This window comes from Ranitomeya imitator, chromosome 2, assembly GCF_032444005.1.
Source record: "Ranitomeya imitator isolate aRanImi1 chromosome 2, aRanImi1.pri, whole genome shotgun sequence".
NCBI classification, from domain to species: domain Eukaryota; kingdom Metazoa; phylum Chordata; class Amphibia; order Anura; family Dendrobatidae; genus Ranitomeya; species Ranitomeya imitator.
Window position 1 is genome coordinate 696,707,251 of NC_091283.1, and position 26,095 is coordinate 696,733,345.

The 26,095-nt window shown below is 43.0% G+C and overlaps 1 protein-coding gene across 2 annotated transcripts in view; it reads left to right on the forward strand.

Moving 5' to 3' along the window:
* Nucleotides 1-15,150, forward strand: part of LOC138665529 (L-threonine ammonia-lyase-like) — a 406,691-nt gene extending 391,541 nt beyond the window's left edge. The window contains exon 11 of one of the 2 annotated variants that reach the window (XM_069753102.1): nucleotides 13,964-15,150. In XM_069753102.1, the coding sequence (XP_069609203.1) occupies nucleotides 13,964-14,062 (99 nt within the window). In that variant the 3' untranslated portion in view covers nucleotides 14,063-15,150. The remainder of the gene's footprint in view (nucleotides 1-13,963) is intronic. The other variant, XM_069753101.1, reaches the window with a different exon arrangement.
* Nucleotides 15,151-26,095: the final 10,945 nt, after the last annotated feature.

Here is a 26,095-nt window from a genome sequence, read left to right on the forward strand (position 1 = left end):
ATGTATGCTGAGAAATAACTTACCAAAGTCGCCGTTTTCGCCTGTCAATCAGGCTGGTCAGGTCGGGAGGGCGTGGTGACATCGCTGGTTCTTCCTCAGCTTTACGTTGGTGGCGTAGTGGCGAACAAGCAGCGCGCGATCTGCGCTGTCATCCCTTTCGTCGGTGGGGGCGGCCATCTTCCTGGGGCCGCGCGTGCGCAGATCGAGTGCTCTGCTGCACGGGGCTTCAGGAAAATGGCCGCGGGATGCCGCGCGTGCGCATTAGAGATCGCGGCGGCCATTTTCCCAAAGCCGAGTTTGGGAGGGCACTTGACCCCGGAGTTTTATAAAAAAAAAAAAAACCTAGCAGCGCAAATTCAGTTACTATAGAGTCTGCCGCCCTCTCTTCTGCCGCCTGATAGTCAAGTCGCCTAATGGTAGCAGCGTCCCTGGCCGCCCTGCAGGGGCCCCCCAGAGCCTCCGGGCCCCGGTGCAGCTGCACCGGTTGAACCGGCGGTATGTCCGCCCATGGACATGATAAAGATCTCCAATTCACATCAGGACTACAAGATACCAGGTACTTTCAGCTGCATCACTTCTAATGTGGTGTACCTAATTATTTGTACTAAATGTCCAACTGGGGGTCTGTATGTAGGGGAGACAGGGCAGAAGCTGAGAACAAGAATGAACTTTCATCGCCATACAATAACAGAAAAAAGAATGGATCTACCTGTGGCAAACATTTTTGTCTCCCCAATCATAACATTATGGACATGAAATTACTTGTATTAAAAGGTAACTTCAAATCTCAAAGAGACAGAAGAGTTTGGGAATATAAGCTGATGATGATCTTTGACACTCTTAGTGCAGGAATGAATGTGTTGCATGGATTTATATCCTTTTACATCAAGTAAGGAACTAAGGAATTTGCTCCTCAGACCATGTGGGGTCATCACAACACAACCAGACCCCAATCAGAGAACAATAAAACATTCCTTATCTAACTGGTTCAATATTTATGGACATAACTGTTTATCACTCATGGTAATTCTGCTTCATTTCACCTGTCTTATCTATGTTTTTTGTTTTTTTTTTCTGTGATGTTTTGTGCATAAATGTGATTCTCCAGAATTTCTTTTAGTCTATGCCTAATGAAGAAACCTGAGTATAAACAGCAGGATATGATCCACAAAAGTTAAATGTATAAAGCACTGGACCTAAAACATAACTTTTATTATCTCCAAAAAACAAACAAATAAAGTGCCAAAGAAAAAAAATTTTGTGTGAAAAAATCAAAAAAGAAAAACGACACTACAGGACACAAAAGGGGAAGGTGAATAAAAAGCTGATACACAGTAGATATGGTCCTTGAGAAATGACCTATTGCATAAGTGTCTCCACAAATGGCTCTCAACCGGCTTTGTCAAAACCTTGCCTCAAAAGTGGTTATATGCCAGCATAGACATGAGCCCATGTAAGATAGAATTTGCCGAAAACATGGATGCATTGGTCAGGAAACTGTGTCTCAAAACACATTAGGCTCTACTTGTTCGATTGCTCATGTGATACTGTATACCATCACACAATTTTTTGTACCCATCTATAATGCAATAAACTGTGGTGAAATGCTATACACTTTTCAATATAATAATAATCTTTATTTATATAGCGCCAACATATTCCGCAGCGCTTTACAGTTTAACAGTTTCAAACACAAAAGTCATAAGTAACAACGTTAACAATACAATAATTAAAGCAAAATAAGACGACCCTGCTCGTGAGAGCTTACAATCTACAATGAGGTGGGGGAGATACAAAGTACAGGTGTGTATTTACAATGATGTATTTACAATCATGGTGCAGCCATCTTCAGGGGTTGGGGAATAGATGGGGATAGGGAATGGGCTACACACACACAAACATAACATAACTTTGATTATCGATGATGATGAATATCAGCAAAAAAAGCTAATTGCAGCATATATTAGAGGCCCAAAAAGAAGATAGTCAACCATACAAAGACATAAACTTACAGTAGGGAATAAATACCCTGCTCAATTAATCGTACGTGAGGAAGTCTTATATACCAGATGCGCACTAAATATCACCTTTATGAGAAAAACCATAAGCCACAGAAGAAAAAATGCCTCTAGGTAAACTGGAGTGGTTAAATTTCTCCATAGTCTCCAGGACCCATGTCACAATTATCGGGAGTTATAGGTATGGTTAGATCTCACCCATGTGCTGTTTCATCTCATGGATAGCCGGGTCATAGGCCTCTGTGGCGTCTCCCGATGCATTTCGTCCTTGACGGACTCATCAGGGGAGTGTAAACAGTACTTGTAATGGCTGCGTTGCACTTACCCGCTCGTGTCTCTTAAATAAACTGAGACTGGGAATACGTCAGACGCCCACCGCACATGGCGTCCAGCTGTCTTCCGGTCCCTGGCCCGCACTCAAACTATCTTGGAGCGCAAATCGTGCGCCTGCGCAAAAGTTCTAAGGGCACAAAGTCAGCAGCGAGCCGCAGATGTATACACTGCGCCTGCGCACGCCTCTGTGTGCCCATTTCCAAAGGAGAGATGTAGTCTCATTCACTCTCTGGAGCTTCTGGGTTATTATCATGTTTGTAAGTTGTATTAACAACACTGGTTTACCCGATGTGGAGATGTTACATAGGCTAGACTTGTTGTAAAGACAAAAACCCTATATACTCTAGGTGTTACGCACATGTTCGCCGACCCTTCTGCAAAATTCTCGTTTTGTTTTACCTATATATTCAATCCCGCAGTCACAAGTGGCTTTATACACTATCCCCTTGGTGCTGCAATTAATGAAATGTCAGATTGAATATATGGTCGCTGTGACATTGCTGGAGAATGATTTGCTAGAGAGGATAGAGTTACAGGCTTTGCACTTCCCACATTTAAAACAGCCCTTAGGCTGATTAGATAGAAAATTCATCTTTTCTAAGGGTTGGTAATGGCTGTGGACCAGTCTATCTCCTAAGGATCTGCCCCTTTTGTACGTAATATGGGGCCGAGGTGAAAGTTGATCCTTGATGTCTGCATTCATCATGAGAATGGGCCAATGTTTTTGAAGAATAATTCTAACATTGTTGGCACCATTAGAGTATTTTGTGATGAATCAAATGGTGGTCTCCTCATCGGTTTTGGTTTAGGGGTCAAAGGGCCTTTTCTTTTCTTTTGTACTGATTCCTTGAAGGCCTTATTAACCCCTTCCCGACCTTTGACGCATACGCTGCGTCATGAAAGTCGGTGCCATTCCGACCCATGACGCAGCATATGCGTCATGGAAAGATCGCGTCCCTGCAGGCCGGGTGAAAGGGTTAACTCCCATTTCACCCGATCTGCAGGGACAGGGGGAGTGGTAGTTTAGCTTCACCCCCTCGTGGCTACGATCGCTCTGATTGGCTGTTGAAAGTGAAACTGCCAATCAGAGCGATTTGTAATATTTCACCTAAAAAACTGGTGAAATATTACAATCCAGCCATGGCCGATGCTGCAATATCATCGGCCATGGCTGGAAACACTAATGTGCACCCACCCCACTCCTCCGATCGCCCCCCCAGCCCCCCGATCTGTGGTCCGCTCCCCTCCGTCCTGTGCTCCGCTCCCCCGTCCTCCTGTCCGCTTCCCCCGTGCACCAATCACACCCCCCGCGCTCCAATCAAACCCCCCCGCACTCCGATCCCCCCCCCGCACACAGCGACCCCCCCCATGCTCCGATCCACCCCCCCCGCACAGCGATCCCTCACCCCGTGCTCCAATCCTCCCCCGTGCTCCAATCCTCCCTCCCGTGTTCCGATCCACCCCCCCCATGCTCCGATCCACCCCCCCGTGCTCCGACGCCCCCCCCGTGCCCTGATCTCCCCCCCCTTATACTTACCTGGCCGCCCGAGGTCCGTCCGTCTTCTTTCCTGGGCGCCGCCATCTTCCAAAATGGCGGGCGCATGTGCAGTGCGCCCGCCGAATCTGCCGGCCGGCAGATTCGTTCCAGAGTGAATTTTGATCACTGAGATATAACCTATCTCAGTGATCAAAATAAAAAAAATAGTAAATGACCCCCCCCTTTGTCACCCCCATAGATAGGGACAATAAAAAAAATAAAGAATTTTTTTTTTTTCACTAAGGTTGGGGTAAGAACTAGGGTTAGGGTTAGGGGTAGGGTTAGGGGTAGGGGTAGGGTTAGTGTTAGGGGTAGGGTTAGGGGTAGGGTTGGGGCTAGGGTTAGGGTTAGGGTTAGGGGTAGGGTTAGGGGTAGGGTTAGGGCTAGGGTTAGGGTTTCGGTATGTGCACACGTATTCTGGTCCTATGCGGATTTTTCCGCAGCGGATTTGAAAAATCCACAGTGCTAAACCGCTGCCGATTTATCGTGGATTTACCGCGGTTTTTCTGCGCATTTCACTGCGGTTTTACAACTGCGATTTTCTATTGGAGCAGTTGTAAAACCGCTGCGGAATCCGCAGAAAGAAGTGACATGCTGCGGAATGTAAACCGCTGCGTTTCCGTGCAGTTTTTCCGCAGCATGTGTACAGCGATTTTTGGTTCCCATAGGTCTACATTGAACTGTAAACTCATGGGAAACTGCTGCGGATCCGCAGCGTTTTCCGCAGCGTGTGCACATACCTTTAGAATTAGGCTATGTGCACACGGTGCGGATTGGCCGCTGCGGATTCGCAGCAGTGTTCCATCAGGTTTACAGTACCATGTAAACATATGGAAAACCAAATCCGCTGTGCCCATGGTGCAGAAAATACCGCGCGGGAACGCTGCGTTGTATTTTCCGCAGTATGCCAATTCTTTGTGCGGATTCCGCAGCGTTTTACACCTGTTCCTCAATAGGAATCCACAGGTGAAATCTGCACAAAAAACACTGGAAATCCACGGTAAATCCACAAGTAAAACGCAGTGCCTTTTACCCGCGGATTTTTCAAAAATGATGCTGAAAAATCTCATACGAATCCGCAACGTTGGCACATAGCCTTAGGGTTGGGTTGGAATTAGGGTTGTGGTTAGGGTTAGGGGTGTGTTGGGGTTAGGGTTGTGGTTAGGGGTGTGTTGGGGTTAGGGTTGTGATTAGGGTTACGGCTACAGTTGGGATAAGGGTTAGGGGTGTGTTGGGGTTAGTGTTGGAGGTAGAATTGAGGGGTTTCCACTGTTTAGGCACTTCAGGGGGTCTCCAAACGCAACATGGCGCCACCATTGATTCCAGCCAATCTTGTATTCAAAAATTCAAATGGTGCTCCCTCACTTCCGAACCCCGACGTGTGCCCAAACAGTGGTTTACCCCCACATATGGGGTACCAGCATACTCAGGACAAACTGCGCAACAATTACTGGGGTCCAATTTCTCCTGTTACCCTTGAGAAAATAAAAAATTGCTTGCTAAAACATCATTTTTGAGGAAAGAAAAATGATTTTTTATTTTCACGGCTCTGCGTTGTAAACGTCTGTGAAGCACTTGGGGGTTCAAAGTGCTCACCACATATCTAGATAAGTTCCTTGGGGGGTCTAGTTTCCAAAATGGGGTCACTTGTGGGGGGTTTCTACTGTTTAGGCACACCAGGGGCTCTGCAAACGCAACGTGACGCCCGCAGACCATTCCATCAAAGTCTGCATTTCAAAAGTCACTACTTCCCTTCTGAGCCCCCACGTGTGCCCAAACAGTGGTTTACCCCCACACATGGGGCATCAGCGTACTCAGGAGAAACTGGACAACAACTTTTGTGTTCCAATTTCTCCTGTAACCCTTGGGAAAATAAAAAATTCTGGGCTAAAAAATTATTTTTGAGGAAAGAAAACGTATTTATTATTTTCACGGCTCTGCGTTATAAACTTCTGTAAAGCACTTGGGGGTTGAAAGTGCTCACCACACATCTAGATAAGTTCCTTTGGGGGTCTAGTTTCCAAAATGGGGTCACTTGTGGGGGGTTTCTACTGTTTAGGCACACCAGGGGCTCTGCAAACGCAATGTGACGCCCGCAGACCATTCCATCAAAGTCTGCATTTCAAAAGTCACTACTTCCCTTCTGAGCCCCCACGTGTGCCCAAACAGTGGTTTACCCCCACACATGGGGTATCAGCGTACTCAGGAGAAACTGGACAACAACTTTTGTGGTCCAATTTCTCCTGTAACCCTTGGGAAAATAAAAAATTCTGGGCTAAAAAATTATTTTTGAGGAAAGAAAACGTATTTATTATTTTCACTGCTCTGTGTTATGAACTTCTGTGAAGCACTTGGGGGTTCAAAGTGCTCACCTCACATCTAGATAAGTTCCTTTCGGGGTCTAGTTTCCAAAATGGGGTCACTTGTGGGGGGTTTCTACTGTTTAGCCACATCAGGGGCTCTGCAAACGCAACGTGACGCCCACAGAGCATTCCATCAAAGTCTGCATTTCAAAACGTCACTACTTCACTTCCGAGCCCCAGCATGTGCCTAAACAGTGGTTTACCCCCACATATGGGGTATCAGCGTACTCAGGAGAAACTGGACAACAACTTTTGGGGTCAAATTTCTCCTGTTACCCTTGGGAAAATAAAAAATTGCGGGCTAAAATTCATTTTTGAGAAAATATTTTTTTTTTTTTATTTTCATGGCTCTGCGTTATAAACTTCTGTGAAGCACTTGAGGGTTCAAAGTGCTCACTACACATCTAGATTAGTTCCTTTGGGGGTCTAGTTTCCAAAATGGGGTAATTTGTGGGGGATCTCCAATGTTTAGGCACACAGGGGCTCTCCAAACGCGACATGGTGTCCGCTAATGATTGGAGATAATTTTCCATTTAAAAAGCCAAATGGCGTGCCTTCCCTTCTGAGCCCTGCCGTGCGCCCAAACAGTGGTTTACCCCCACATATGGGGTATCTGCATACTCAGGACAAACTGGACAACAACATTTGTGGTCCAATTTCTCCTATTACCATTGGCAAAATAGGAAATTCCAGGCTAAAAAATCATTTTTGAGAAAAGAAAAATTATTTTTTATTTTCATGGCTCTGCATTATAAACTTCTGTGAAGCACCTGGGGGTTTAAAGTGCTCAGTATGCATCTAGATAAGTTCCTTGGGGGGTCTAGTTTCCAAAATGGGGTCACTTGTGGGGGAGCTCCACTGCATAGGCACACAGGGGCTCTCCAAATGCGACATGGTGTCCGCTAACAATTGGAGCTAATTTTCCATTCAAAAAGTTAAAAGGCGCGCCTTCCCTTCCGAGTCCTGCCGTGTGCCCAAACAGTGGTTTACCCCCACATATGAGGTATCGGCGTACTCGGGAGAAATTGCTCAACAAATTTTAGGATCCATTTTATCCTATTGCCCATGTGAAAATGAAAAAATTGAGGCGAAAATAAATTTTTTGTGAAAAAAAAGTACTTTTTCATTTTTACGGATCAATTTGTGAAGCACCTGAGGGTTTAAAGTGCTCACTAGGCATCTAGATAAGTTCCTTGGGGGGTCCAGTTTCCAAAATGGGGTCACTTGTGGGGGAGCTCCAATGTTTAAGTACACAGGGTCTCTCCAAACGCGACATGGTGTCCGCTAACGATGGAGATAATTTTTCATTCAAAAAGTCAAATGGCGCTCCTTCCCTTCCGAGCCTTACCATGTGCCCAAACAGTGGTTTACCCCCACATGTGAAGTATCGGTGTACTCAGGAGAAATTGCCAAACAAATTTTAGGATCCATTTTATCCTGTTGTCCATGTGAAAATGAAAAAATTGAGGCTAAAAGAATTTTTTTGTGAAAAAAAAGTACTTTTTCATTTTTACGGATCAATTTGTGAAGCACCTGGGGGTTTAAAGGGCTCACTATGCATCTAGATAAGTTCCTTGGGGCGTCTAGTTTCCAAAATGGGGTCACTTGTGGGGGAGCTCCAATTTTTAGGCACACGGGGGCTCTCCAAATGTGACATGGTGTCCGCTAAAGAGTGCAGCCAATTTTTCATTCAAAAAGTCAAATGGCGCTCCTTCCCTTCCAAGCCCTGCCGTGCGCCCAAACAGTGGTTTACCCCCACATATGAGGTATCAGCGTACTCAGGACAAATTGGACAACAACTTACGTGGTTCAGTTTCTCCTTTTACCATTGGAAAAATAAAAAAATTGTTGCTGAAAAATCATTTTTGTGACTAAAAAGTTAAATGTTCATTTTTTCCTTCCATGTTGCTTCTGCTGCTGTGAAGCACCTGAAGGGTTAATAAACTTCTTGAATGTGGTTTTGTGCACCTTGAGGGGTGCAGTTTTTAGAATGGTGTCACTTTTGGGTATTTTCAGCCATATAGACCCCTCAAACTGACTTCAAATGTGAGGTGGTCCCTAAAAAAATGGTTTTGTAAATTTCGTTGTAAAAATGAGAAATCGCTGGTCAAATTTTAACCCTTATAACTTCCTAGCAAAAAAAAATTTTGTTTCCAAAATTGTGCTGATGTAAAGTAGACGTGTGGGAAATGTTATTTATTAACTATTTTGTGTCACATAACTCTCTGGTTTAACAGAATAAAAATTCAAAATGTGAAAATTGCGAAATTTTCGCCAAATTTCCGTTTTTATCACAAATAAACACAGAATTTATTGACCTAAATTTACCACTAACATGAAGCCCAATATGTCACGAAAAAACAATCTCAGAACCGCTAGGATCCATTGAAGCGTTCCTGAGTTATTACCTCATGAAGGGACACTGGTCAGAATTGCAAAAAACGGCAAGGTCTTTAAGGCCAAAATAGGCTGGGTCATGAAGGGGTTAAGAACCTCTTTTGGGTACCCTCTTTCTATAAATCTTGTCTGCAACTCTCTGGCCTGTTCTTGGAAAGAGTCCATATTGGAGCAGTTCCTCCGCATTCTTAAATATTGGCCTCTTGGAATACCCCTCTTAAGTGGGATAGGATGGTTACTTTCCCATCTTAACAAGGAGTTTGTGGCCATGCATTTCCTGTGAGTTCTAGTAGAGATGGCTCCTTTGCTGTCTTTCTCAATACAAATATCTAAAAAGGCCAACTTTGATGGATTAGCTTCAAGAGTAAAATGCAGACCAATGCAGTTTTGGTTAAGACCTTCAACAAATAGTTTAAAATCTGTGACATCACCCTTCCAGATGACCAGGATGTCATCTATATATCTCAGCCATAGAACTATTCTGTCATCGGAATGCGATATTGGATCCCCAAAAACTATTGTCTCCTCCAACCAGCCCAGGAGCAAATTTGCATAGGACGGTGCACAGGGGCTACCCATTGCAGTGCCCCTGAGCTGGTGGTGGATCTTGTTGTCAAATAAGATGTTCCTTGTGAGACAGAACTCCAGACTTTTCATCACAAACTCATTATGTTTGGTGTACTGTATACCCCTGGTATTGAGATAGTAGTCCACAGCCCTCAAACCCATGTTGTGTGAGATAGATGAATACAATGCTTCCACATCTATACTGCTTAAGATCATGTCAGTGTCTAAAAAGACGCCATCTAGTTTTCCCAAGAGGTCAGTGGTATCCCGCACGAACGAATTTAGTCACCCACCAAAGGTTGTAAGGATCTTATCCACATAAATTCCCAATTTCTCAGTGAGGCGGTTAATGCCTGACACTATAGGCCTGCCTTTCAAAGGGTTTGTACTCTTGTGGATTTTAGGGAGGCAGTAAAAAGTAGGCAAAACAGGGTGCATGGGGATTAAAAAGTCCTTCTCATCCTTTCCTATCACCCCATCCACAAAGCCCTGTTCTACAATGCATCTCAGTTCTTCCAAATACTGTGTAGTAGGGTTCCTTTTCAAGATTTCATATTCATCACTATTTTCTAACAATGAGAGACACAGGGATCGATATTCGGGTGTATTCATGACAACCACATAGCCTTCCTCATTGGGGTCAATATCCCCCAAATGATAAAGGAACTGAACGTCCTGAAGGAGATCGTCTGGTATACCCAATTCCTCACATTGTTTTTTTCTCTTCTTTTATGAAGAATTTTTTCCATTTCAGTCGTCTTATAAAGAGATTTAAGTCTTTTATTATCTCAAAAATGTCCATGTCAGATGTAGGAACAAACGATAGGCCTTTACTGAGTAACCGTATCTATTCCTCTTTCAGAGTTCAAGATGACAGGTTAATAACCTGTGTATCTACGTTGGGTTGTTGGGGTTGGTGCGGTTTCTGAGGGGGTAACTTAGTTCTAAAAAACTACTCCTTATTGGTGATCTTTTGTTCCCTCTTCCCTGACCGCTTCCTCTCCCCTGCCTCTACCCCTCTGACTATAGGATTTGGTGTCGCTATCTGAAATCTCAGCTTCAGAGGAGGAGATATCTGTCTCGGTCTTACGTGAAAATCTATTAGTTGTAAATGAGTAAGCGTTATTCTCCTTGAACTCCTAGAAGTCTCTTATGAAGAATTTATGCTTTTTCTCCTTCAAATGGTATTGAAACCTTTCAAGAGAATTTTGTAGTTGTGTTTATTTTTTGTAAAAATCTGCTTCTGAGGAGAATTTTTTTGTTATTTCTATCTGTCCCCGGCGTTCTGCTTCTCTGCGCTGTGAGCGCCGGCCAGCCGGAAAGCACAGCGGTGACGTCACCGCTGTGCTTTCCGGCCGCTGTGCTTACACAGCGCAGAGAAGCAGAACGCCGGGGGACAGACAGCAGAAGGTAAGTATGTAGTGTTTGTTTTTTTAACTTTTACATTGGTAACCAGGGTAAACATCGGGTTACTAAGGGCGGCCCTGCGCTTAGTAACCCGATGTTTACCCTGGTTACCGGCATCGTTGGTCGCTGGAGAGCTGTCTGTGTGACAGCTCTCCAGCGACCAAACAGCGACGCTGCAGCGATCGACATCGTTGTCGGTATCGCTGCAGCATCACTCAGTGTGAAGGTACCTTAAAAGTTCTATCTGAAAAAACATCCCTAGCTTCAGACACCCAATGATTGGTATCTAATCCTGTCGTAAGGAAGCCTGCGATACCACATCCAAAGTATAAACAGCAGGATATGATCCACAAAAGTTAAATGTATAAAGCACTAGACCTAAAACATAACTTTTATCTCCAAAAAACAAACAAATACAGTAAAGTGCCAAAGAAAAAAATTTTGTGTGAAAAAAACAAAAAAGAAAAGAGAACGTGCCTCGTTCATGACAATTTGTTTGTAGGTTATCAAATTTCTGTTTCCCTAATTCAACACCTAGAGTATATAGGGTTTTTGTCTTTACAACAAGTCTAGCCTATGTAACATCTCCATATCGGCTAAACCAGTGTTGTTAATACAACTTACAAACATGATAATAACCCAGAAGCTCCAGAGAGTGAATGAGACTACATCTCTCCTTTGGAAATGGGCACACAAAGGCGTGCGCAGGCGCAGTGTATACAGTTAGGTCCATATATATTTGGACAGAGACAACATTTTTCTAATTTTGGCTATAGACATTTACCACAATGAATTTTAAACAAAACAATTCACATGCAGTTGAAGTTCAGACTTTCAGCTTTCATTTGAGGGTATCCACATTAAAATTGGATGAAGGGTTTAGGAGTTTCATCCTCTTAACATGTGCCACCCTGTTTTTAAAGGGATCAAAAGTAATTGGACAGATTTAATAATTTTAAATAAAATGTTCATTTTTAGTACTTGGTTGAAAACCCTTTGTTGGCAATGACTGCCTGAAGTCTTGAACTCATGGACATCACCAGACGACGTGTTTCCTCCTTTTTGATGCTCTTCCAGGCCTTCACTGCGGTGGCTTTCAGTTGCTGTTTGTTTGTGGCCTTCCTGTCTGAAGTTTAGTCTTTAACAAGTGAAATGCATGCTCAATTGGGTTGAGATCAGGTGACTGACTTGGCCATTCAAGAATATTCCACTTCTTTGCTTTAATAAACTCCTGGGTTGCTTTGGCTTTATGTTTTGGGTCATTGTCCATCTGTAGTATGAAACGACGACCAATCAGTTTTGCTGCATTTGGCTGGATCTGAGCACACAGTATGTCTCTGAATACCTCAGAATTCATTCGGCTGCTTCTGTCCTGTGTCACATCATCCATAAACACTAGTGACCCAGTGCCACTGGCAGCCATGCATGCCCAAGCCATCCCACTGTCTCCGCCGTGTTTTACAGATGATGCGGCATGCTTTGGATCACGAGCTGTACCACGCCTTCGCCATACTTTTCTCTTTCCATTATTCTGGTAGAGGTTGATCTTGGTTTCATCTGTCCAAAGAATGTTCTTCCAGAACTGTGCTGGCTTTTTTAGATGTTTTTTTTAGCAAAGTCCAGTCTAGCCTTTTTATTCTTGATGCTTATGAGTGGCTTGCACCGTGCAGTGAACCCTCTGTATTTACTTTCATGCAGTCTTCTCTTTATGGTAGATTTGGATATTGATACGCCTACCTCCTAGAGAGTGTTGTTCACTTGGTTGGCTGTTGTGAAGGGGTTTCTCTTCACCATGGAGATTATTCTCTGATCATCCACCACTGTTGTCTTCCGTGGGCGCCCAGGTCTTTTTGCATTGATGAGTTCACCAGTGATTTCTTTCTTTCTCAGGATGTACCAAACTGTAGATTTTGCCACTCCTAATATTGTAGCAATTTCTCGGACGGGTTTTTTTCTGTTTTCGCAGCTTAAGGATAGCTTGTTTCACCTGCATGGAGAGCTCCTTTGACCGCATGTTTACTTCACAGCAAAACCTTCCAAATGCAAGCACCACACCTCTAATCAACTCCAGGCCTCTTATCAGCTTAATTGAGAATGACATAACGAAGGGATTGCCCACACCTGTCCATGAAATAGCCTTGGAGTCAATTGTCCAATTACTTTTGGTCCCTTTAAAAACAGGGTGGCACATGTTAAGGAGCTGAAACTCCTAAACCCTTCATCCAATTTTAATGTGGATACCCTCAAATGTAAGCTGAAGGTCTGAACTTCAACTGCATCTGAAATGTTTTGTTTAAAATTCATTGTGGTAATGTCTATAACCAAAATAAGAAAAATGTTGTCTCTGTCCAAATATATATGGACCTAACTGTACATCTGCGGCTCGCTGATGACTATGTGCGCTCAGCACTTTTGCGCAGGCGCACGATTTGCGCTCCAAGATAGTGTGAGTGCGGGCCAGGGACCGAAAGACAGCTGGACGCCATGTGCGGTGGGCGTCTGACGTATTCCCAGTCTCAGTTTATTTAAGAGTCACGAGCAGGGTAAGTGCAAGGCAGCCATTACAAGTACTGTTTACACTCCCCTGATGAGTCCGTCAAGGACGACACGCGTCGGAAGACGCTACAGAGGCCTATGACCCGGCTAGCCATGACATGAAACAGCACATGGGTGAGATCTAACCATACCTATAATGCCCGATAATTGTGACATGGGTCCTGGAGACTATGGAGAAATTTAACCACTCCAGTTTACCTAGAGGTAAACTAGACTAGACTTCCTCACTTACGATTAATTGAGCATGGTATTTATTCCCTACTGTAAGTTTATGTCTTTGTATGGTTGACTATCATCTTTTTGGGCCTCTAATATATGCTGCAATTAGCTTTTTTTGCTGATATTGAAAAGTGTATATAATTTGACCAGTTTATTGCATTATAGATGGGTACAAAAAATTGTGTGATGGTATACAGACTAAATATCAAATGGGCAATCGAACAAGTAGAGCCTAATGTGTTTTGAGACACAGTTTCCCAACCTATGCATCCATGTTTTCGGCAAATCCTATCTTATATAGGCTCATTTCTATGGTGAAGAAACCTGAGTAGTCTCGAAAGCTTGAAATGTGTTACCATCTTTTCAGTTAGCCATTAAAAGGCATCAACCACTGAGGACTCTCAATTCTAAATATTTTTCTATCCTCTGGCTAACACGGTACCAAGATATATATCTTTCCTGTAACAGCATGACCACAACACTCCCCTACAGACATCAATAAGCTCATTTTTTTTACTAAGAAATGTAACTTCTGTAATAAAGATCTTTGCTTTTTCTTTGTACAGGTAACATGCTTGGTGGAGACTAGAGAAAGAGCCCACTCTCTACAATTAAGGACAGCTCTTGCAGAGAGGTATTCCAATCTGAAGTGGATAGAGCAATGACAAAATCAACCTGGAAAAAAATACGATTTTTGACAGATAAATGCAGAGTCATTATTGTTCAAAGCAATTAAATCTGGAAATTGGTGGTAAAGACTTAGATTGTAACTTAGGGTCATGGGCCATTTAGGTTGTATTTAGACAGGCCAACCATGGCCGTTTAATGACTGCTGATCAGCTACATTCAAGTCTGTTTAGACAGGTCAACCGCACTTCCATGCGTACAGAATGATGATTAAACCGGTCATTCTGTGTGCATAGAACATCATGTTCCCTGCAGCATATATCACGTTTTCACAGGACGATGAGCTGTCAAGAACAATGATTTTTAAGCTTGTCTAAAATTAATTTCATCCAACAAATAAGCGATTTGCTTGTTTGCCAGTTGATTATAACGTTGATATATAAAGTTTATTGGCACTCGTTTCATTTACAAGTAACAATGATCTGAGGGGGTTCAGTGAACATTTCATTTTCACAAAGTAAACTTTACATCATTCTCAGCAGCACATCTTCTGATGGCACAAAGGAATGTGTGGGCAATTTTTAAAAAATATATTTTCACCAATTTTAACCCCTTCCCAACATGTACTGCTCTGCGGGAGCTGTGTTCAAGCAAACAGCAGTACCTGTACAGCAGCACAATCGTGCAGCCTCACAGCGGGCGCCGTGTGATCGAGTGTGGGTGTCAGCTCTGTGTGAGAGCTGACACCCCACAGCAACGCCCACAATCAGTGCTAGCATCGATCGCAAGCATTTAATCCCTCTGATGCTGCTGTCAGTAGTGACAGCGACATAGAGGAGCATCGCGCAGGGAATGGGTTCCCTTCATGCTTTCATCAGGAGATGGAAGGCCCCCGGCCGCAAGATGGCCATAGGCAAGGTGGCTTTGCAGTGTCTGCAGTGAGCAGGACCTGAGATGCCTCCTCCCTGCCTGTCAGATGCTGGTCTGATGCCCAGCAGTGGATGCATTGCAGAACATCACATCAGCGATCTGATGATATACAGTAATGTCCAATCCTTGGACAATGTAAAAAAGTAAAAAAAAATATTAAAAAGTGTAAAAATGTTATTTTTTTTTAAAAATCCCCAAATAAAGAAAAAAGAGAGTGCCGGATAAATGTGATCATAAATGTTATGTAAAATATTCCCAATAAAATCTTCAACTCAATCCACAAAAAAGCAAGCCCTCACTCAGGTCTGTCATCCGTTAACGGAAATATAGGGGGCTTCTATGTTACTGGTAGTACAAAGGCTCTAGAAAAGCGAAATGGCTTCTCGCTCCCAAAAGCAATTCAGCAAATTCTCCACTCCCAAATCCAAATGTCCCCCTCCTTCTGAGCCCCAGTGTTCCTAAACCACATTTAGCGCCTAAATGTTTGGCATTTTTGTAGTGATGAGAGCTCGCCTAATTTACAGGTGTGTGAGCTGGACACAATGTACTGGTCACTACAACGGCAGTTTGTAATTTTCATAGCGCTCCGTCCCTCCCGAGTCTCTCTCTATTGCTACGTAGTACTGTACAGCCACATATGGGATATTGCCACGTTCAGTTCAATTGAGGGACAAATTTTGGTGCCATTTTTATCCATTTCCCATTATGAAAATGTAAAACTTGGGGCTAACACAATATCTATGTGGTAAAAATTTTAATTATTTTACCTTCACTGCTCAATTGTATAAAAGTCTGTTACACACTTGTGGTGTCAATATAATCACTGCACCCCTAGATTAAATCATTGAGAGCTTTTGTTTGTAAAATGGGGTCACTTATGGGGGTTCTGCTGTGTTGGCACCTCAGGGGTTCTGCCAGTGTAACATGGCACCTTCAAACAAGTGCAGCAAAATCTGCACTGTAATATGGCGCTACTTCCCTTCTGAGCTTTGCGCTGTGCCTCAAAAGTAGTTTTCGATGACATGTGGGGTATCGGTGAACTCAGGAGAAATTGCACAACAAATTTTGGGGTCCATTTTCTCCTCTTACCCTAGTGAAATTACAAAATTTGGAGCTAAAAAAGATTTTTGCTGGAAATTTTTTTTTATTTTTTTATTTTCATGGTTTAACGTTATAAACTTCTGTGCATCATCTGGCGGTTCAAGGCCCTCAATACACATCTAGATGGGTTCCCTAAGGGGTCTAGTTTCCAAAATGGTTTCACTTGTTGGAAGTTTCTACTGTTTAGGCACATCAGGGGCTTTTCAAACATGACCTGGCGTCTGCTAATTATGCCAGCAAATTTTACATTCAAAAGTGAAATGACGCTCCATCCCTCTGTGTGCCCAAACAGCAGATTTCCCCCACATATGGGGCATTGGCATGCTCAGGAGAAATTGCACAACAAATTGTATGGTCCACTTTCTCCTGTCACCCTTGTGAAAGTAAAAAAAAAAATTAGGTCTAAAGGAAAGTAAATGTTTATTTTTTTCTATCCACATTCCAAAAATTCCTGTGAACACCTGAAGGGTGAATAAACTTCAGAAATGTGGTTTTGAGTACCTGGAGGGGTGCAGTTTTTAGAATGGTGTGACTTTTGGGTATTTTCTTTCATATAGGCCCCTTAAAGTCACTTCAAATGTGAGGTGGTCCCTAAAAAAAATGGTTTTGCAAATGTTTTCGTAAAAATGAGAAATTGCTGGTCAACTTTTAACACTTATTACTTCCTAACAAAAAAAATATGTTTCAAAAATTGTGCAGATGTAAAGTAGACATGTGAGAAATGTTATTTATTAAACTATTTTGTGTGACACCACTCTCTGATTTAAGAGCATAAAAATTAAAAGTTTGAAAATTTCTAAAATTTCGCCAAATTTCCATTTTTTTTTTACAAATAAACATAAGTCTTATCAAATAAATTTTACCACTATCATGAAATACAATATGTCACAGAAAACATTCTCAGAATTAGTGATATCTGTTGAATTGTTCCAGAGTTATGACCTCATAACGTGACAGTGGTCAGAATTGTAAAAATTGGCCCGGTCAGGAAGGTGAAGACAGGCTTCGAGGCAAAGAGGTTAAATCTAATACACTCTTCCCTTAGCCTTTTAAAGCATACAAAGGGTATGTGCGCACGTTGCAAGTTTGCCTGTGGAACTTTCTGTGCAGATTCTACATCTCTTGGCAGAAAACGCAGGGAAAAATCCACGCGTTTTTTATGCGGATTTTCATGCGTTTTTTTCATGCAGATTTGTATGCGTTTTTGTAGGCTAAATAAAGAGCTATTATTTAACAACAACAAAAAAAATTATGATGTCATTTCTTGTCCAACCTCTTTATTTACATACTCCATTGAAGAATAATGTTTACATACACAGACATAGATAGATCTATAGATAGATATTAGATAGATAATAGATAGATTATATATAGTTAGATAGATAATAGATAGATCTATAGATAGATAGATCTATGAATAGATAGATAATACCAAGCCCAATGTTTAGTAATTAACATAATACAATGGTACATAAACAGTTAAAAAGACAGTTATAAAGACACACACACACACACAAAATTTGCGTTAGGCTGGGGGTCACACTTGCGAGACACTCGCACGAGTCTTACACCTCAGTACCCGGCATTGCCGTCGGAGCGTTCAGCTGCATAGGAATACATGCAGCCGCACGCTCCGGTCCCGAGTGTCGGTGGCAGTGCCGGGTATTGAGGTGCGAGACTTGTGCGAGTTTCTCGCAAGTGTGACCCTAGCCTTAAAAGCAATATCTGTTTAATTTTAAAAAAATTGAAAGAAAAATGGCGTGGGGTCCCCTTATAATTAATAGTCAGAAAAGGCTAGGCAGACAGCTGCGGGCTGATATTCATAGCCTAGGAAAAACAGCTCTCAGCCACCCCACAAATGGCGCATCTCTAAGATGCACCAATTCCGGCACTTAGCCTCTCTCTTCCCACTGCCCTGTAGCTGTGGCATATGGGGTAATAGGAGGTTAATGTCACCTTTGTATTGTAAGGTGACATCAAGCCGACTTAGTAATGGAGAGGCGTCAATAAGACATTTATCCATTACTAATCCTATAGGTGTTACATGTTAAATAAACACACAACCAGAATAAAGCATTTTAATGAAATAAAACACCACACATTTTTCCCATAAAATAATAAACCAACTTAAATACTCCCTGTTCCGACGCAGTTCATTTAATATCGACTGTCCCACGATGATCTCCCCTGTACAGCAGTCATATCAGGAGATATGACTACTCTATAGACCTCCAGTGACATACTGACAGGAGACAATGGCTCCTGCAATGCATCACTGAAGAGGTTACCCGAGTTCAGGCTCTCACTTTACGGCACTGCTGCGTGAGAATTTTTTGCCGGTGACAGCAACCTCTGACGGCGGAGTGATACACTGCGGAAGGATATCTTCTGTAATTGTATCACCAGAGCCCCTGGAGAGCGGTCACATCTGCCGATGTGACAGCTCTCCACCGGAGAGCATCGTGGGACACTCGTTATTAAATCGATTACATCGGAACAGGGAGCATACTGTTGGTTTATTATTTTTATTTTTGTTACAGGTGATTGAGGGCGTTGGGGATTAGCTGTATGGTGAGTATGTACTGTATACAGTTAGGGCCATATATATTTGGACAGAGACAACATTTTTCTAGTTTTGGTTATAGACATTACCACAATGAATTTTAAACAAAACAATTCAGATGCAGTTGAAGTTCCGACTTTCAGCTTTCATTTGAGGGTATCCACATTAAAATTGGATGAAGGGTTTAGGAGTTTCAGCTCCTTAACATGTGCCACCCTGTTTTTAAAGGGACCAAAAGTAATTGGACAATTGACTCCAAGGCTATTTCATGGACAGGTGTGGGCAATCCCTTCGTTATGTCATTCTCGATTAAGCAGATAAAAGGCCTGGAGTTGATTTGAGGTGTGGTGCTTGCATTTGGAAGGTTTTGCTGTGAAGTAAACATGCGGTCAAAGGAGCTCTCCATACAGGTGAAACAAGCCATCCTTAAGCTGCAAAAACAGAAAAAACCCATCCAAGAAATTGCTACAATATTAGGAGTGGCAAAATCTTCTACAGTTTGGTACATCCTGAAAAAGAAAGAAAGCACTCGTGAACTCATCAATGCAAAAAGACCTGGGCGCCCACGGAGGACAACAGTGGTGTATGATCGCAGAATAATCTCCATGGTGAAGAGAAACCCCTTCACAACAGCCAACCAAGTGAACCACACTCTCCAGGAGGTAGGCGTATCAATATCCAAATCTACCATAAAGAGAAGACTGCATGAAAGTAAATACAGAGGGTTCACTGCACAGTGCAAGCCACTCATAAGCATCAAGAATAAAAAGGCTAGACTGGACTTTGCTAAAAAATATCTAAAAAAGCCAGCACAGTTCTGGATGAACAATCTTTGGACAGATGAAACCAAGATCAACCTCTACCAGAATGATGGAAAGAGAAAAGTATGGGGAAGGCGTGGTACAGCTCATGATCCAAAGCATACCACATCATCTGTAAAACATGGCGGAGGCAGTGTGATGGCTTGGGCATGCATGGCTGCCAGTGGCACTGGGTCACTAGTGTTTATTGATGATGTGACACAGGACAGAAGCAGCCGAATGAATTCTGAGGTATTCAGAGACATACTGTGTGCTCAGATCCAGACAAATGCAGCCAAACTGATTGTCCATCTATAGTATGAAATGACGACCAATGACCCAAAACATAAAGCCAAAGCAACTCAGGAGTTTATTAAAGCAAAGAAGTGGAATATTCTTGAATGGCCAAGTCAGTCACCTGATCTCAACCCAATTGAGCATGCATTTCACTTGTTAAAGACTAAACTTCAGACAGAAAGGCCCACAAACAAACAACAACTGAAAACCACCACAGTGAAGGCCTGGCAGAGCATCAAAAAGGAGGAAACACAGCGTCTGGTGATGTCCATGAGTTCAAGACTTCAGGCAGTCATTGCCAACAAAGGGTTTTCAACTAAGTACTAAAAATGAACATTTTATTTAAAATTATTTAATCTGTCCAATTACTTTTGGTTCCTTTAAAAACAGGGTGGCACATGTTAAGGAGCTGAAACTCCTACACACTTCATCCAATTTTAATGTGGATACCCTCAAATGAAAGCTGAAAGTCTGAACTTCAACTGCATCTGAATTGTTTTGTTTAAAATTCATTGTGGTAATGTCTATAACCAAAATTAGAAAAATGTTGTGTCTGTCCAAATATATATGGACCTAACTGTATCATCATCGGCTAGCTGTCACTGTAACAGGCATAGCCGGATGGGACTAGGAGTCCCATCGGATGATGCCTGCCTACATACATACCCACACACACACAGTCCCACACACACACACAACCCCGCACACACATGCACAGACACACAGACATGCACACACACACAGCCTTGCAGACCCCCCCACACAGACACGTACATCTTCTCCGCGCACACACAGTCCCCGCTCACACACATAGTCTCCGCCCACACACTCTTCCTCCTCCCGATCTGCAGTGTTTCTCGCACCGAATTCCGCAGCAAGACCGCAGATCTTTTTAAACCTGCAGTTTTGCTGCGGATTTGACTAAAGGTACCATCACACTCAGCGACGCTGCAGCGATATAGACAACGAGCCGATCGCTGGAGTGTCTATGTTTAGGTCGCTGTAGAGAAGTCAAACACAGTAACTCCAGAACGATGCAGGAGCGATCCAGTGACGTAACAGCGACTCACTTATCGTTCTCGCTGGTTGTTAGCTCCATGTAAAACATTGCTGACATGGTTGCTTTTGATGTCAAACATGATGATACACGCCGACCTGACGACCAAATAAAGTTCTGGACTTCTAGCTGCGACCAGCGATGGCACAGCGGGATCCAGATCGCTGCTGCGTGTCAAACACAACGAGATCGCTATCCAGGACGCTGCAACGTCACGGATCGTTGTCGTTCTCGTTGTAAAGTTGCGGAGTGTGACGGTACCTTAAGTCAATGGGTGCAGAAGCGCTGCAGATCCATAAAAATAATTGACATGCTGCCGAAAATAAAATGCTGCAAATCCACGCATTTTTTTCTACAGCATGTGCCCACCAAATGTCAATTTACCATTGACTAACATTGCTTGTGCACTACACTGCGGATTTGATGCAATTCTGCGCATCGATAAACGTTGCGGAAAAGCATCAAAATCTGCAACGTGTGCACATAGCCACAGGGTTTCTTACAATCCCTTTACACCCTTACAAATGCCCCTGCATATGTCCAAAAAAATGTTTTATTCATGCCTTGTACTGCATTCAAATTACAAGCTCCGATGCAGTGAGTGTCAACCAGATCACACCCAGTGTCTCTTAAGTCCCAGCAAACACTGCCTCTTATACAGTGGTTTGAAAAAAATGTTTATCCCCCCCCCCCCCCCCTTAAAACATAAATGAACTGTGGTTTATCACATCTTTGGAAAGCTGAGTTCAATTTCCCCAGCCACATCCAGGTCTGATTACTGCCACACCTGTTCTCAATCAAGAAATCACTTAAATAGGACCTGCCTGGCAAAAGTGAAGTAGACCAAAAGATCCTCAAAAGCTAGACATCATGCCATGATCCAAAGAAATTTGGGAGTAATGAGAGTAACTGAGATATATTAGTCTGAAAAAGGGTAGAAACCGTGTCTAAAGCTTTGCGACTCTAGCGAACCACAGTGAGAGCCATTATCTACAAATTATGAGAAAACATGGAACAGTGGTGAGGTTTCCCCGGAGTTGCCAGTTGACCAAAATTACCCCAAGATCGTAACGACGACTCGTCCAAGAGGTCAAAATAGACCCACAACTTGAGGCTGGCCAAAGAACTGCCAGCCTCACTTGCCTCAGTTAAGGTCGTTGTTCAGACGGTAATATTAAAAAATGGGCCAGTCACTTCCACAGTCATATTGAAAAATGGGCCAGTTGTGGATGTGGCAAGCTCTGTGTGCAGCTCAGAGTGCCCATACGCACGCATTAAGGATAGGGGCTGGAACTGGATCACCTTGCATGCATGATTTTCATTGGTAAAATAAGATAGATATTTGAAAGATGATGCCTTCGTTAGACAGTAGGCAGATTATGTGTGTCTATTTGAGAGAGACTGAGTCCTGTTGTATGGGAGATGTACCCCAATAATACACATCCGATTTTAAAGGGAATGTGTAATGTGATTTATACCGAAGGTGCACATGCATGCCTAATGCTCCATTCAGACAGAACTCTGCAGAATATCATTTCAGGATTGTTGGAAGAACCAACCATAATCAGTAGACTATGCCTTATCCTATGGATAGGTGACAACTTTCTATCTTGGACAAGTGTATTTCCATTTCATAAAGTGATGGAATATCCTTAGGAGAAGGCATGACCTTGTGATTAGTAGACTGTAACCTATGCAACCCCACCGATTCTGAAAATGAAGAAGATGTAGGACTGTAGGACTGATCAAATGCTGCAGGCCGTTAGCAGTTTTTTTTCTTGCACAGCAGTGCTCCTGGATATATTCCGTTGCATGAAGCCATGCTGCAATTTCCGTGAACAGTAAATGGTTGGAGCACCAGTGCTGGCAAACCAAATGAGCACAATGGCCCTTTGATTCTCAAGATTAGTGAAGGTCTCAGAGGTCAGACCCCCACCAATCATAAAGTGATGGCATATTCTAATGATACGTTACCAAATTTTAGGATGGGAATACTTCTTTAAGGGGTTTATACTGGTTTTACATAAATTCCAAGCCAATTAAACAATATTTATTTGCTATCCGTACATAATAATAACCTTGTTTACATTCAGAGGAAGCCTGTCCTCACCTGAAAAGTTAAAAGGGTTTTCCAAAAATTATGATTTTTATTATAGGGGCATTCTTCGCTAAACTCCCTCGCCGTGTGTCCAGTGCTGCATCTCCTTGCCGTCCCCGGGCTTTTTTGAACCCTTTCAGCAGTGACATCTACAGTAACTACAGTTACCAGGACCACTGCAGCCACTAAACAAAGTGGTCAAGTGCACACTAGCCATGATGTCTCCTGCTAACAAAAACCAGAGTCAGTAACAGAGAGGCAGCCCTGGACTAATGGCAATTGTTGTTGAGGTTGTTTGGCTTTTAAGTCTACAAGCCAATGGAAGAGCCCTTCAATACAACTGTATCCAGTGTAGGCAGCGCTTTGTGAGCCAAATACATCAGCAGCAACTGACCAAATCTTGCAGGTAGTTTCCTACAATGTACCAGGAGTGTCGGCTGAATCATTGCATATCAGTTTTCATACACAGTGATCATTTACATAAAACCAGACACCCCGTTAAGTATGAAAGTACACAAGCTTTTGACAAATTAATAGATGAGGGATGTATAAGCCATAAAGTCTGATCTTAACTTTTGAGAATTTTAAATGAAACCAAATGTGAGGGAAAAAATAAAAAATCACTACATAGTTTATATGGGGGTTAATTCAGCACGCGGGGCTGAACAAGAACAGAACAGTTACCACATGTGACAAGCAACAAATATGAACTCCTGGTGCATCCTACAAGAGGCCGTCGGTACAAGGCTACATGGACATGTATATTGTACAGCACATCTCATGGGACACGAAGACCACGTCACGGAGCGCTATGACTGTATAATGACTATTGGTAGTAGTAAAACTCGGCACACAAAGGGATATGTGGCAAAACAAGGTGAATTTATTTATTATGAATCAGTCCGTAGATCGAGAGCTAGTAGATATGTTTCAGTTCGCATGGACCTTCATCGGATAAATGCTGTGTTGTTGAAATGGAAGATGAGTAGTCAATACTCATAGGGGATGACACTACATGGACTGAAGGTGGTAAGATATATGTCTGTGCCGGGGTATGGTGTCTAAAAGCCACAGTCAGGAAGCGCTTTACTACTACTACTGGTACAGATTGGAACCCTACTTAGGCACCACCTCCATGTGGAGTGCCGTTTGTGATTTATCTACTGTATAATGACTATTGCCCATGGCAACCTGACTGATTGGCAACTCCTCCACTATTTGTGCTCCAATCTCTGTCTGCTCAAATGAACCGTTTGCTTTCTTTATTAGTATGTGACTGAGTTCTGCGTAATAAAATGTAGACAGTAAAATAGTGAAAATACCCTAAAAACCCTACCAAAAAAACAAAACAAAAGAAAAAACAACTAAAACTATTGTGTGTCTCAGGCGGCACAAAAAATGCCGGGGCAATGTTTCCGTATAGCCCTAGCCTTAAAGAGAATATGTCAGCAGGATTTCACCCCCAAACTATTTATATGTGCATGTGGCTCTCAAAGACATGTCCAGCAATACATTTACATAACTAGTCTGTTCCTCCATTACGGAGAAATCAGTGTTTAATAATAATAATAATAATAATAATCTTTATTTTTATATAGCGCTAACATATTCCGCAGCGCTTTACAGTTTGCACACATTATCAAAATTTAAATTGATATGCAAATGAGACAGAAGAGCTATGGTAGATCTGAAGCTTCTGTTACTCCAGCTCTATTCACTGCTGTGTGAAGGTCACTGGTAAAATAATAGAGGGGAGGTATGTGTCACTCAGGATGTGAGCCACAGTGCAGGGAAAGCTCTCAGCAGCAGCGCGTGCATTAGCAGCGCTCCTGCCGAAAGCAGATTTAACCCTGTGGACGCCGGGGGACGTGACAGACATCGGAATGTGAGTATGTACTGTTTTTTTTTTTTTTTTTTTAAACTTTTACAATGGTAACCAGGGTAAATATCGGGTTACTAAGCGCAGGGCCGATGTTTACCCTGGTTACCCGGGGACTTCGGCATCGTTGAAGACAGTTTCAACGATGCCGAAGTTGTTCCCCGGATCGTTGGAGAGAGCTGTCTGTGTGACAGCTCCCCAGCGACCACACAAAGACTTACCAACGATCACCGCCAGGTCGTATCGCTGGTCGTGATCGTTGGTAAGTTGTTTAGTGTAATGGTACCTTTAGTGATATGAACCTGGAAAAATGCTCCTGCATAATAAGTTCTGAGAGAGGTTAATCAGCCATATGAAGCGCTGAAGAATGGGGGGAAGCTGTTCACCATATCCCCACCCCAGGGTGTGGTACATAATCAAATCGTGGAGCCTTTGGACTCATTCAGTATTGGTGTGTCTGGAGATGTGTTAAAGAGAACTGAACCTTGTTTTTGTTCCCCTGAGCGAGCAGATCCCCACAGCCACACAGACTGTACTATATGTTATTTTGTTTTCCCTTTATCCCAGAAGGGCCATGTTTGGTTACCAAATTTTGAACTGGTTTATGAAATATGCATTTAATAAAATAGTTTAGGAAAGTGTCCCTGTGACTACCTCTTTAAGCAGCCGAGTGAGTCGATCCACCACAATTGGTGCTAGAAATGCAGGCAACTTCCCCAGGAAGCACTTGTGACTGTTACAGAGGAACTGCATATCCTGGGTGAAGGCAACCATAAGCAAACAAGCAACGTCAGACAGCACAGAGTACCTGTTTAAACACCTGGTGCAAGCCAAGCAGCACCAGCTGGCACAAGAGGAGACAAGTAAGCTGCTTATGCAATATATCCCTACAGCAGCAGCAACAAGTCTAGCACTGACAACAGCAGCAGCAGATTGAATTGCTCACAGAAACGGTTCCTGGCGCAGTGGCAAATCCGACTCCAAGGTCAACTCATGATTTATCCATCCGGAAGGCTGGAAGGAGAGCTCTACAGAAAATGACCCTAGCTGAAGAAGACATAGAGGCCTTTTTGAAAGTTTTGCCGAAAGGGAGAATCTATCTCCAGAGCAATGGGCGGAAGTGCTAGTGCCATCCTTAACGGGGAGCCCCAGAAAGCCTACTATGTCGTAGCCTCATAAGACGCCAAACAGTATGTGAAACTGAAATTTTGGCACTCTTGGAGGTGACAATGACTGTCAGGGCACAATAGGTCCACTGCTGGGCATATCATTATGACAAACCCCTTCACTCCCAAATGTTTGATCAGCTGCACCTGGTCCAAAAATGGTTGCAGCCAGAATTCTCT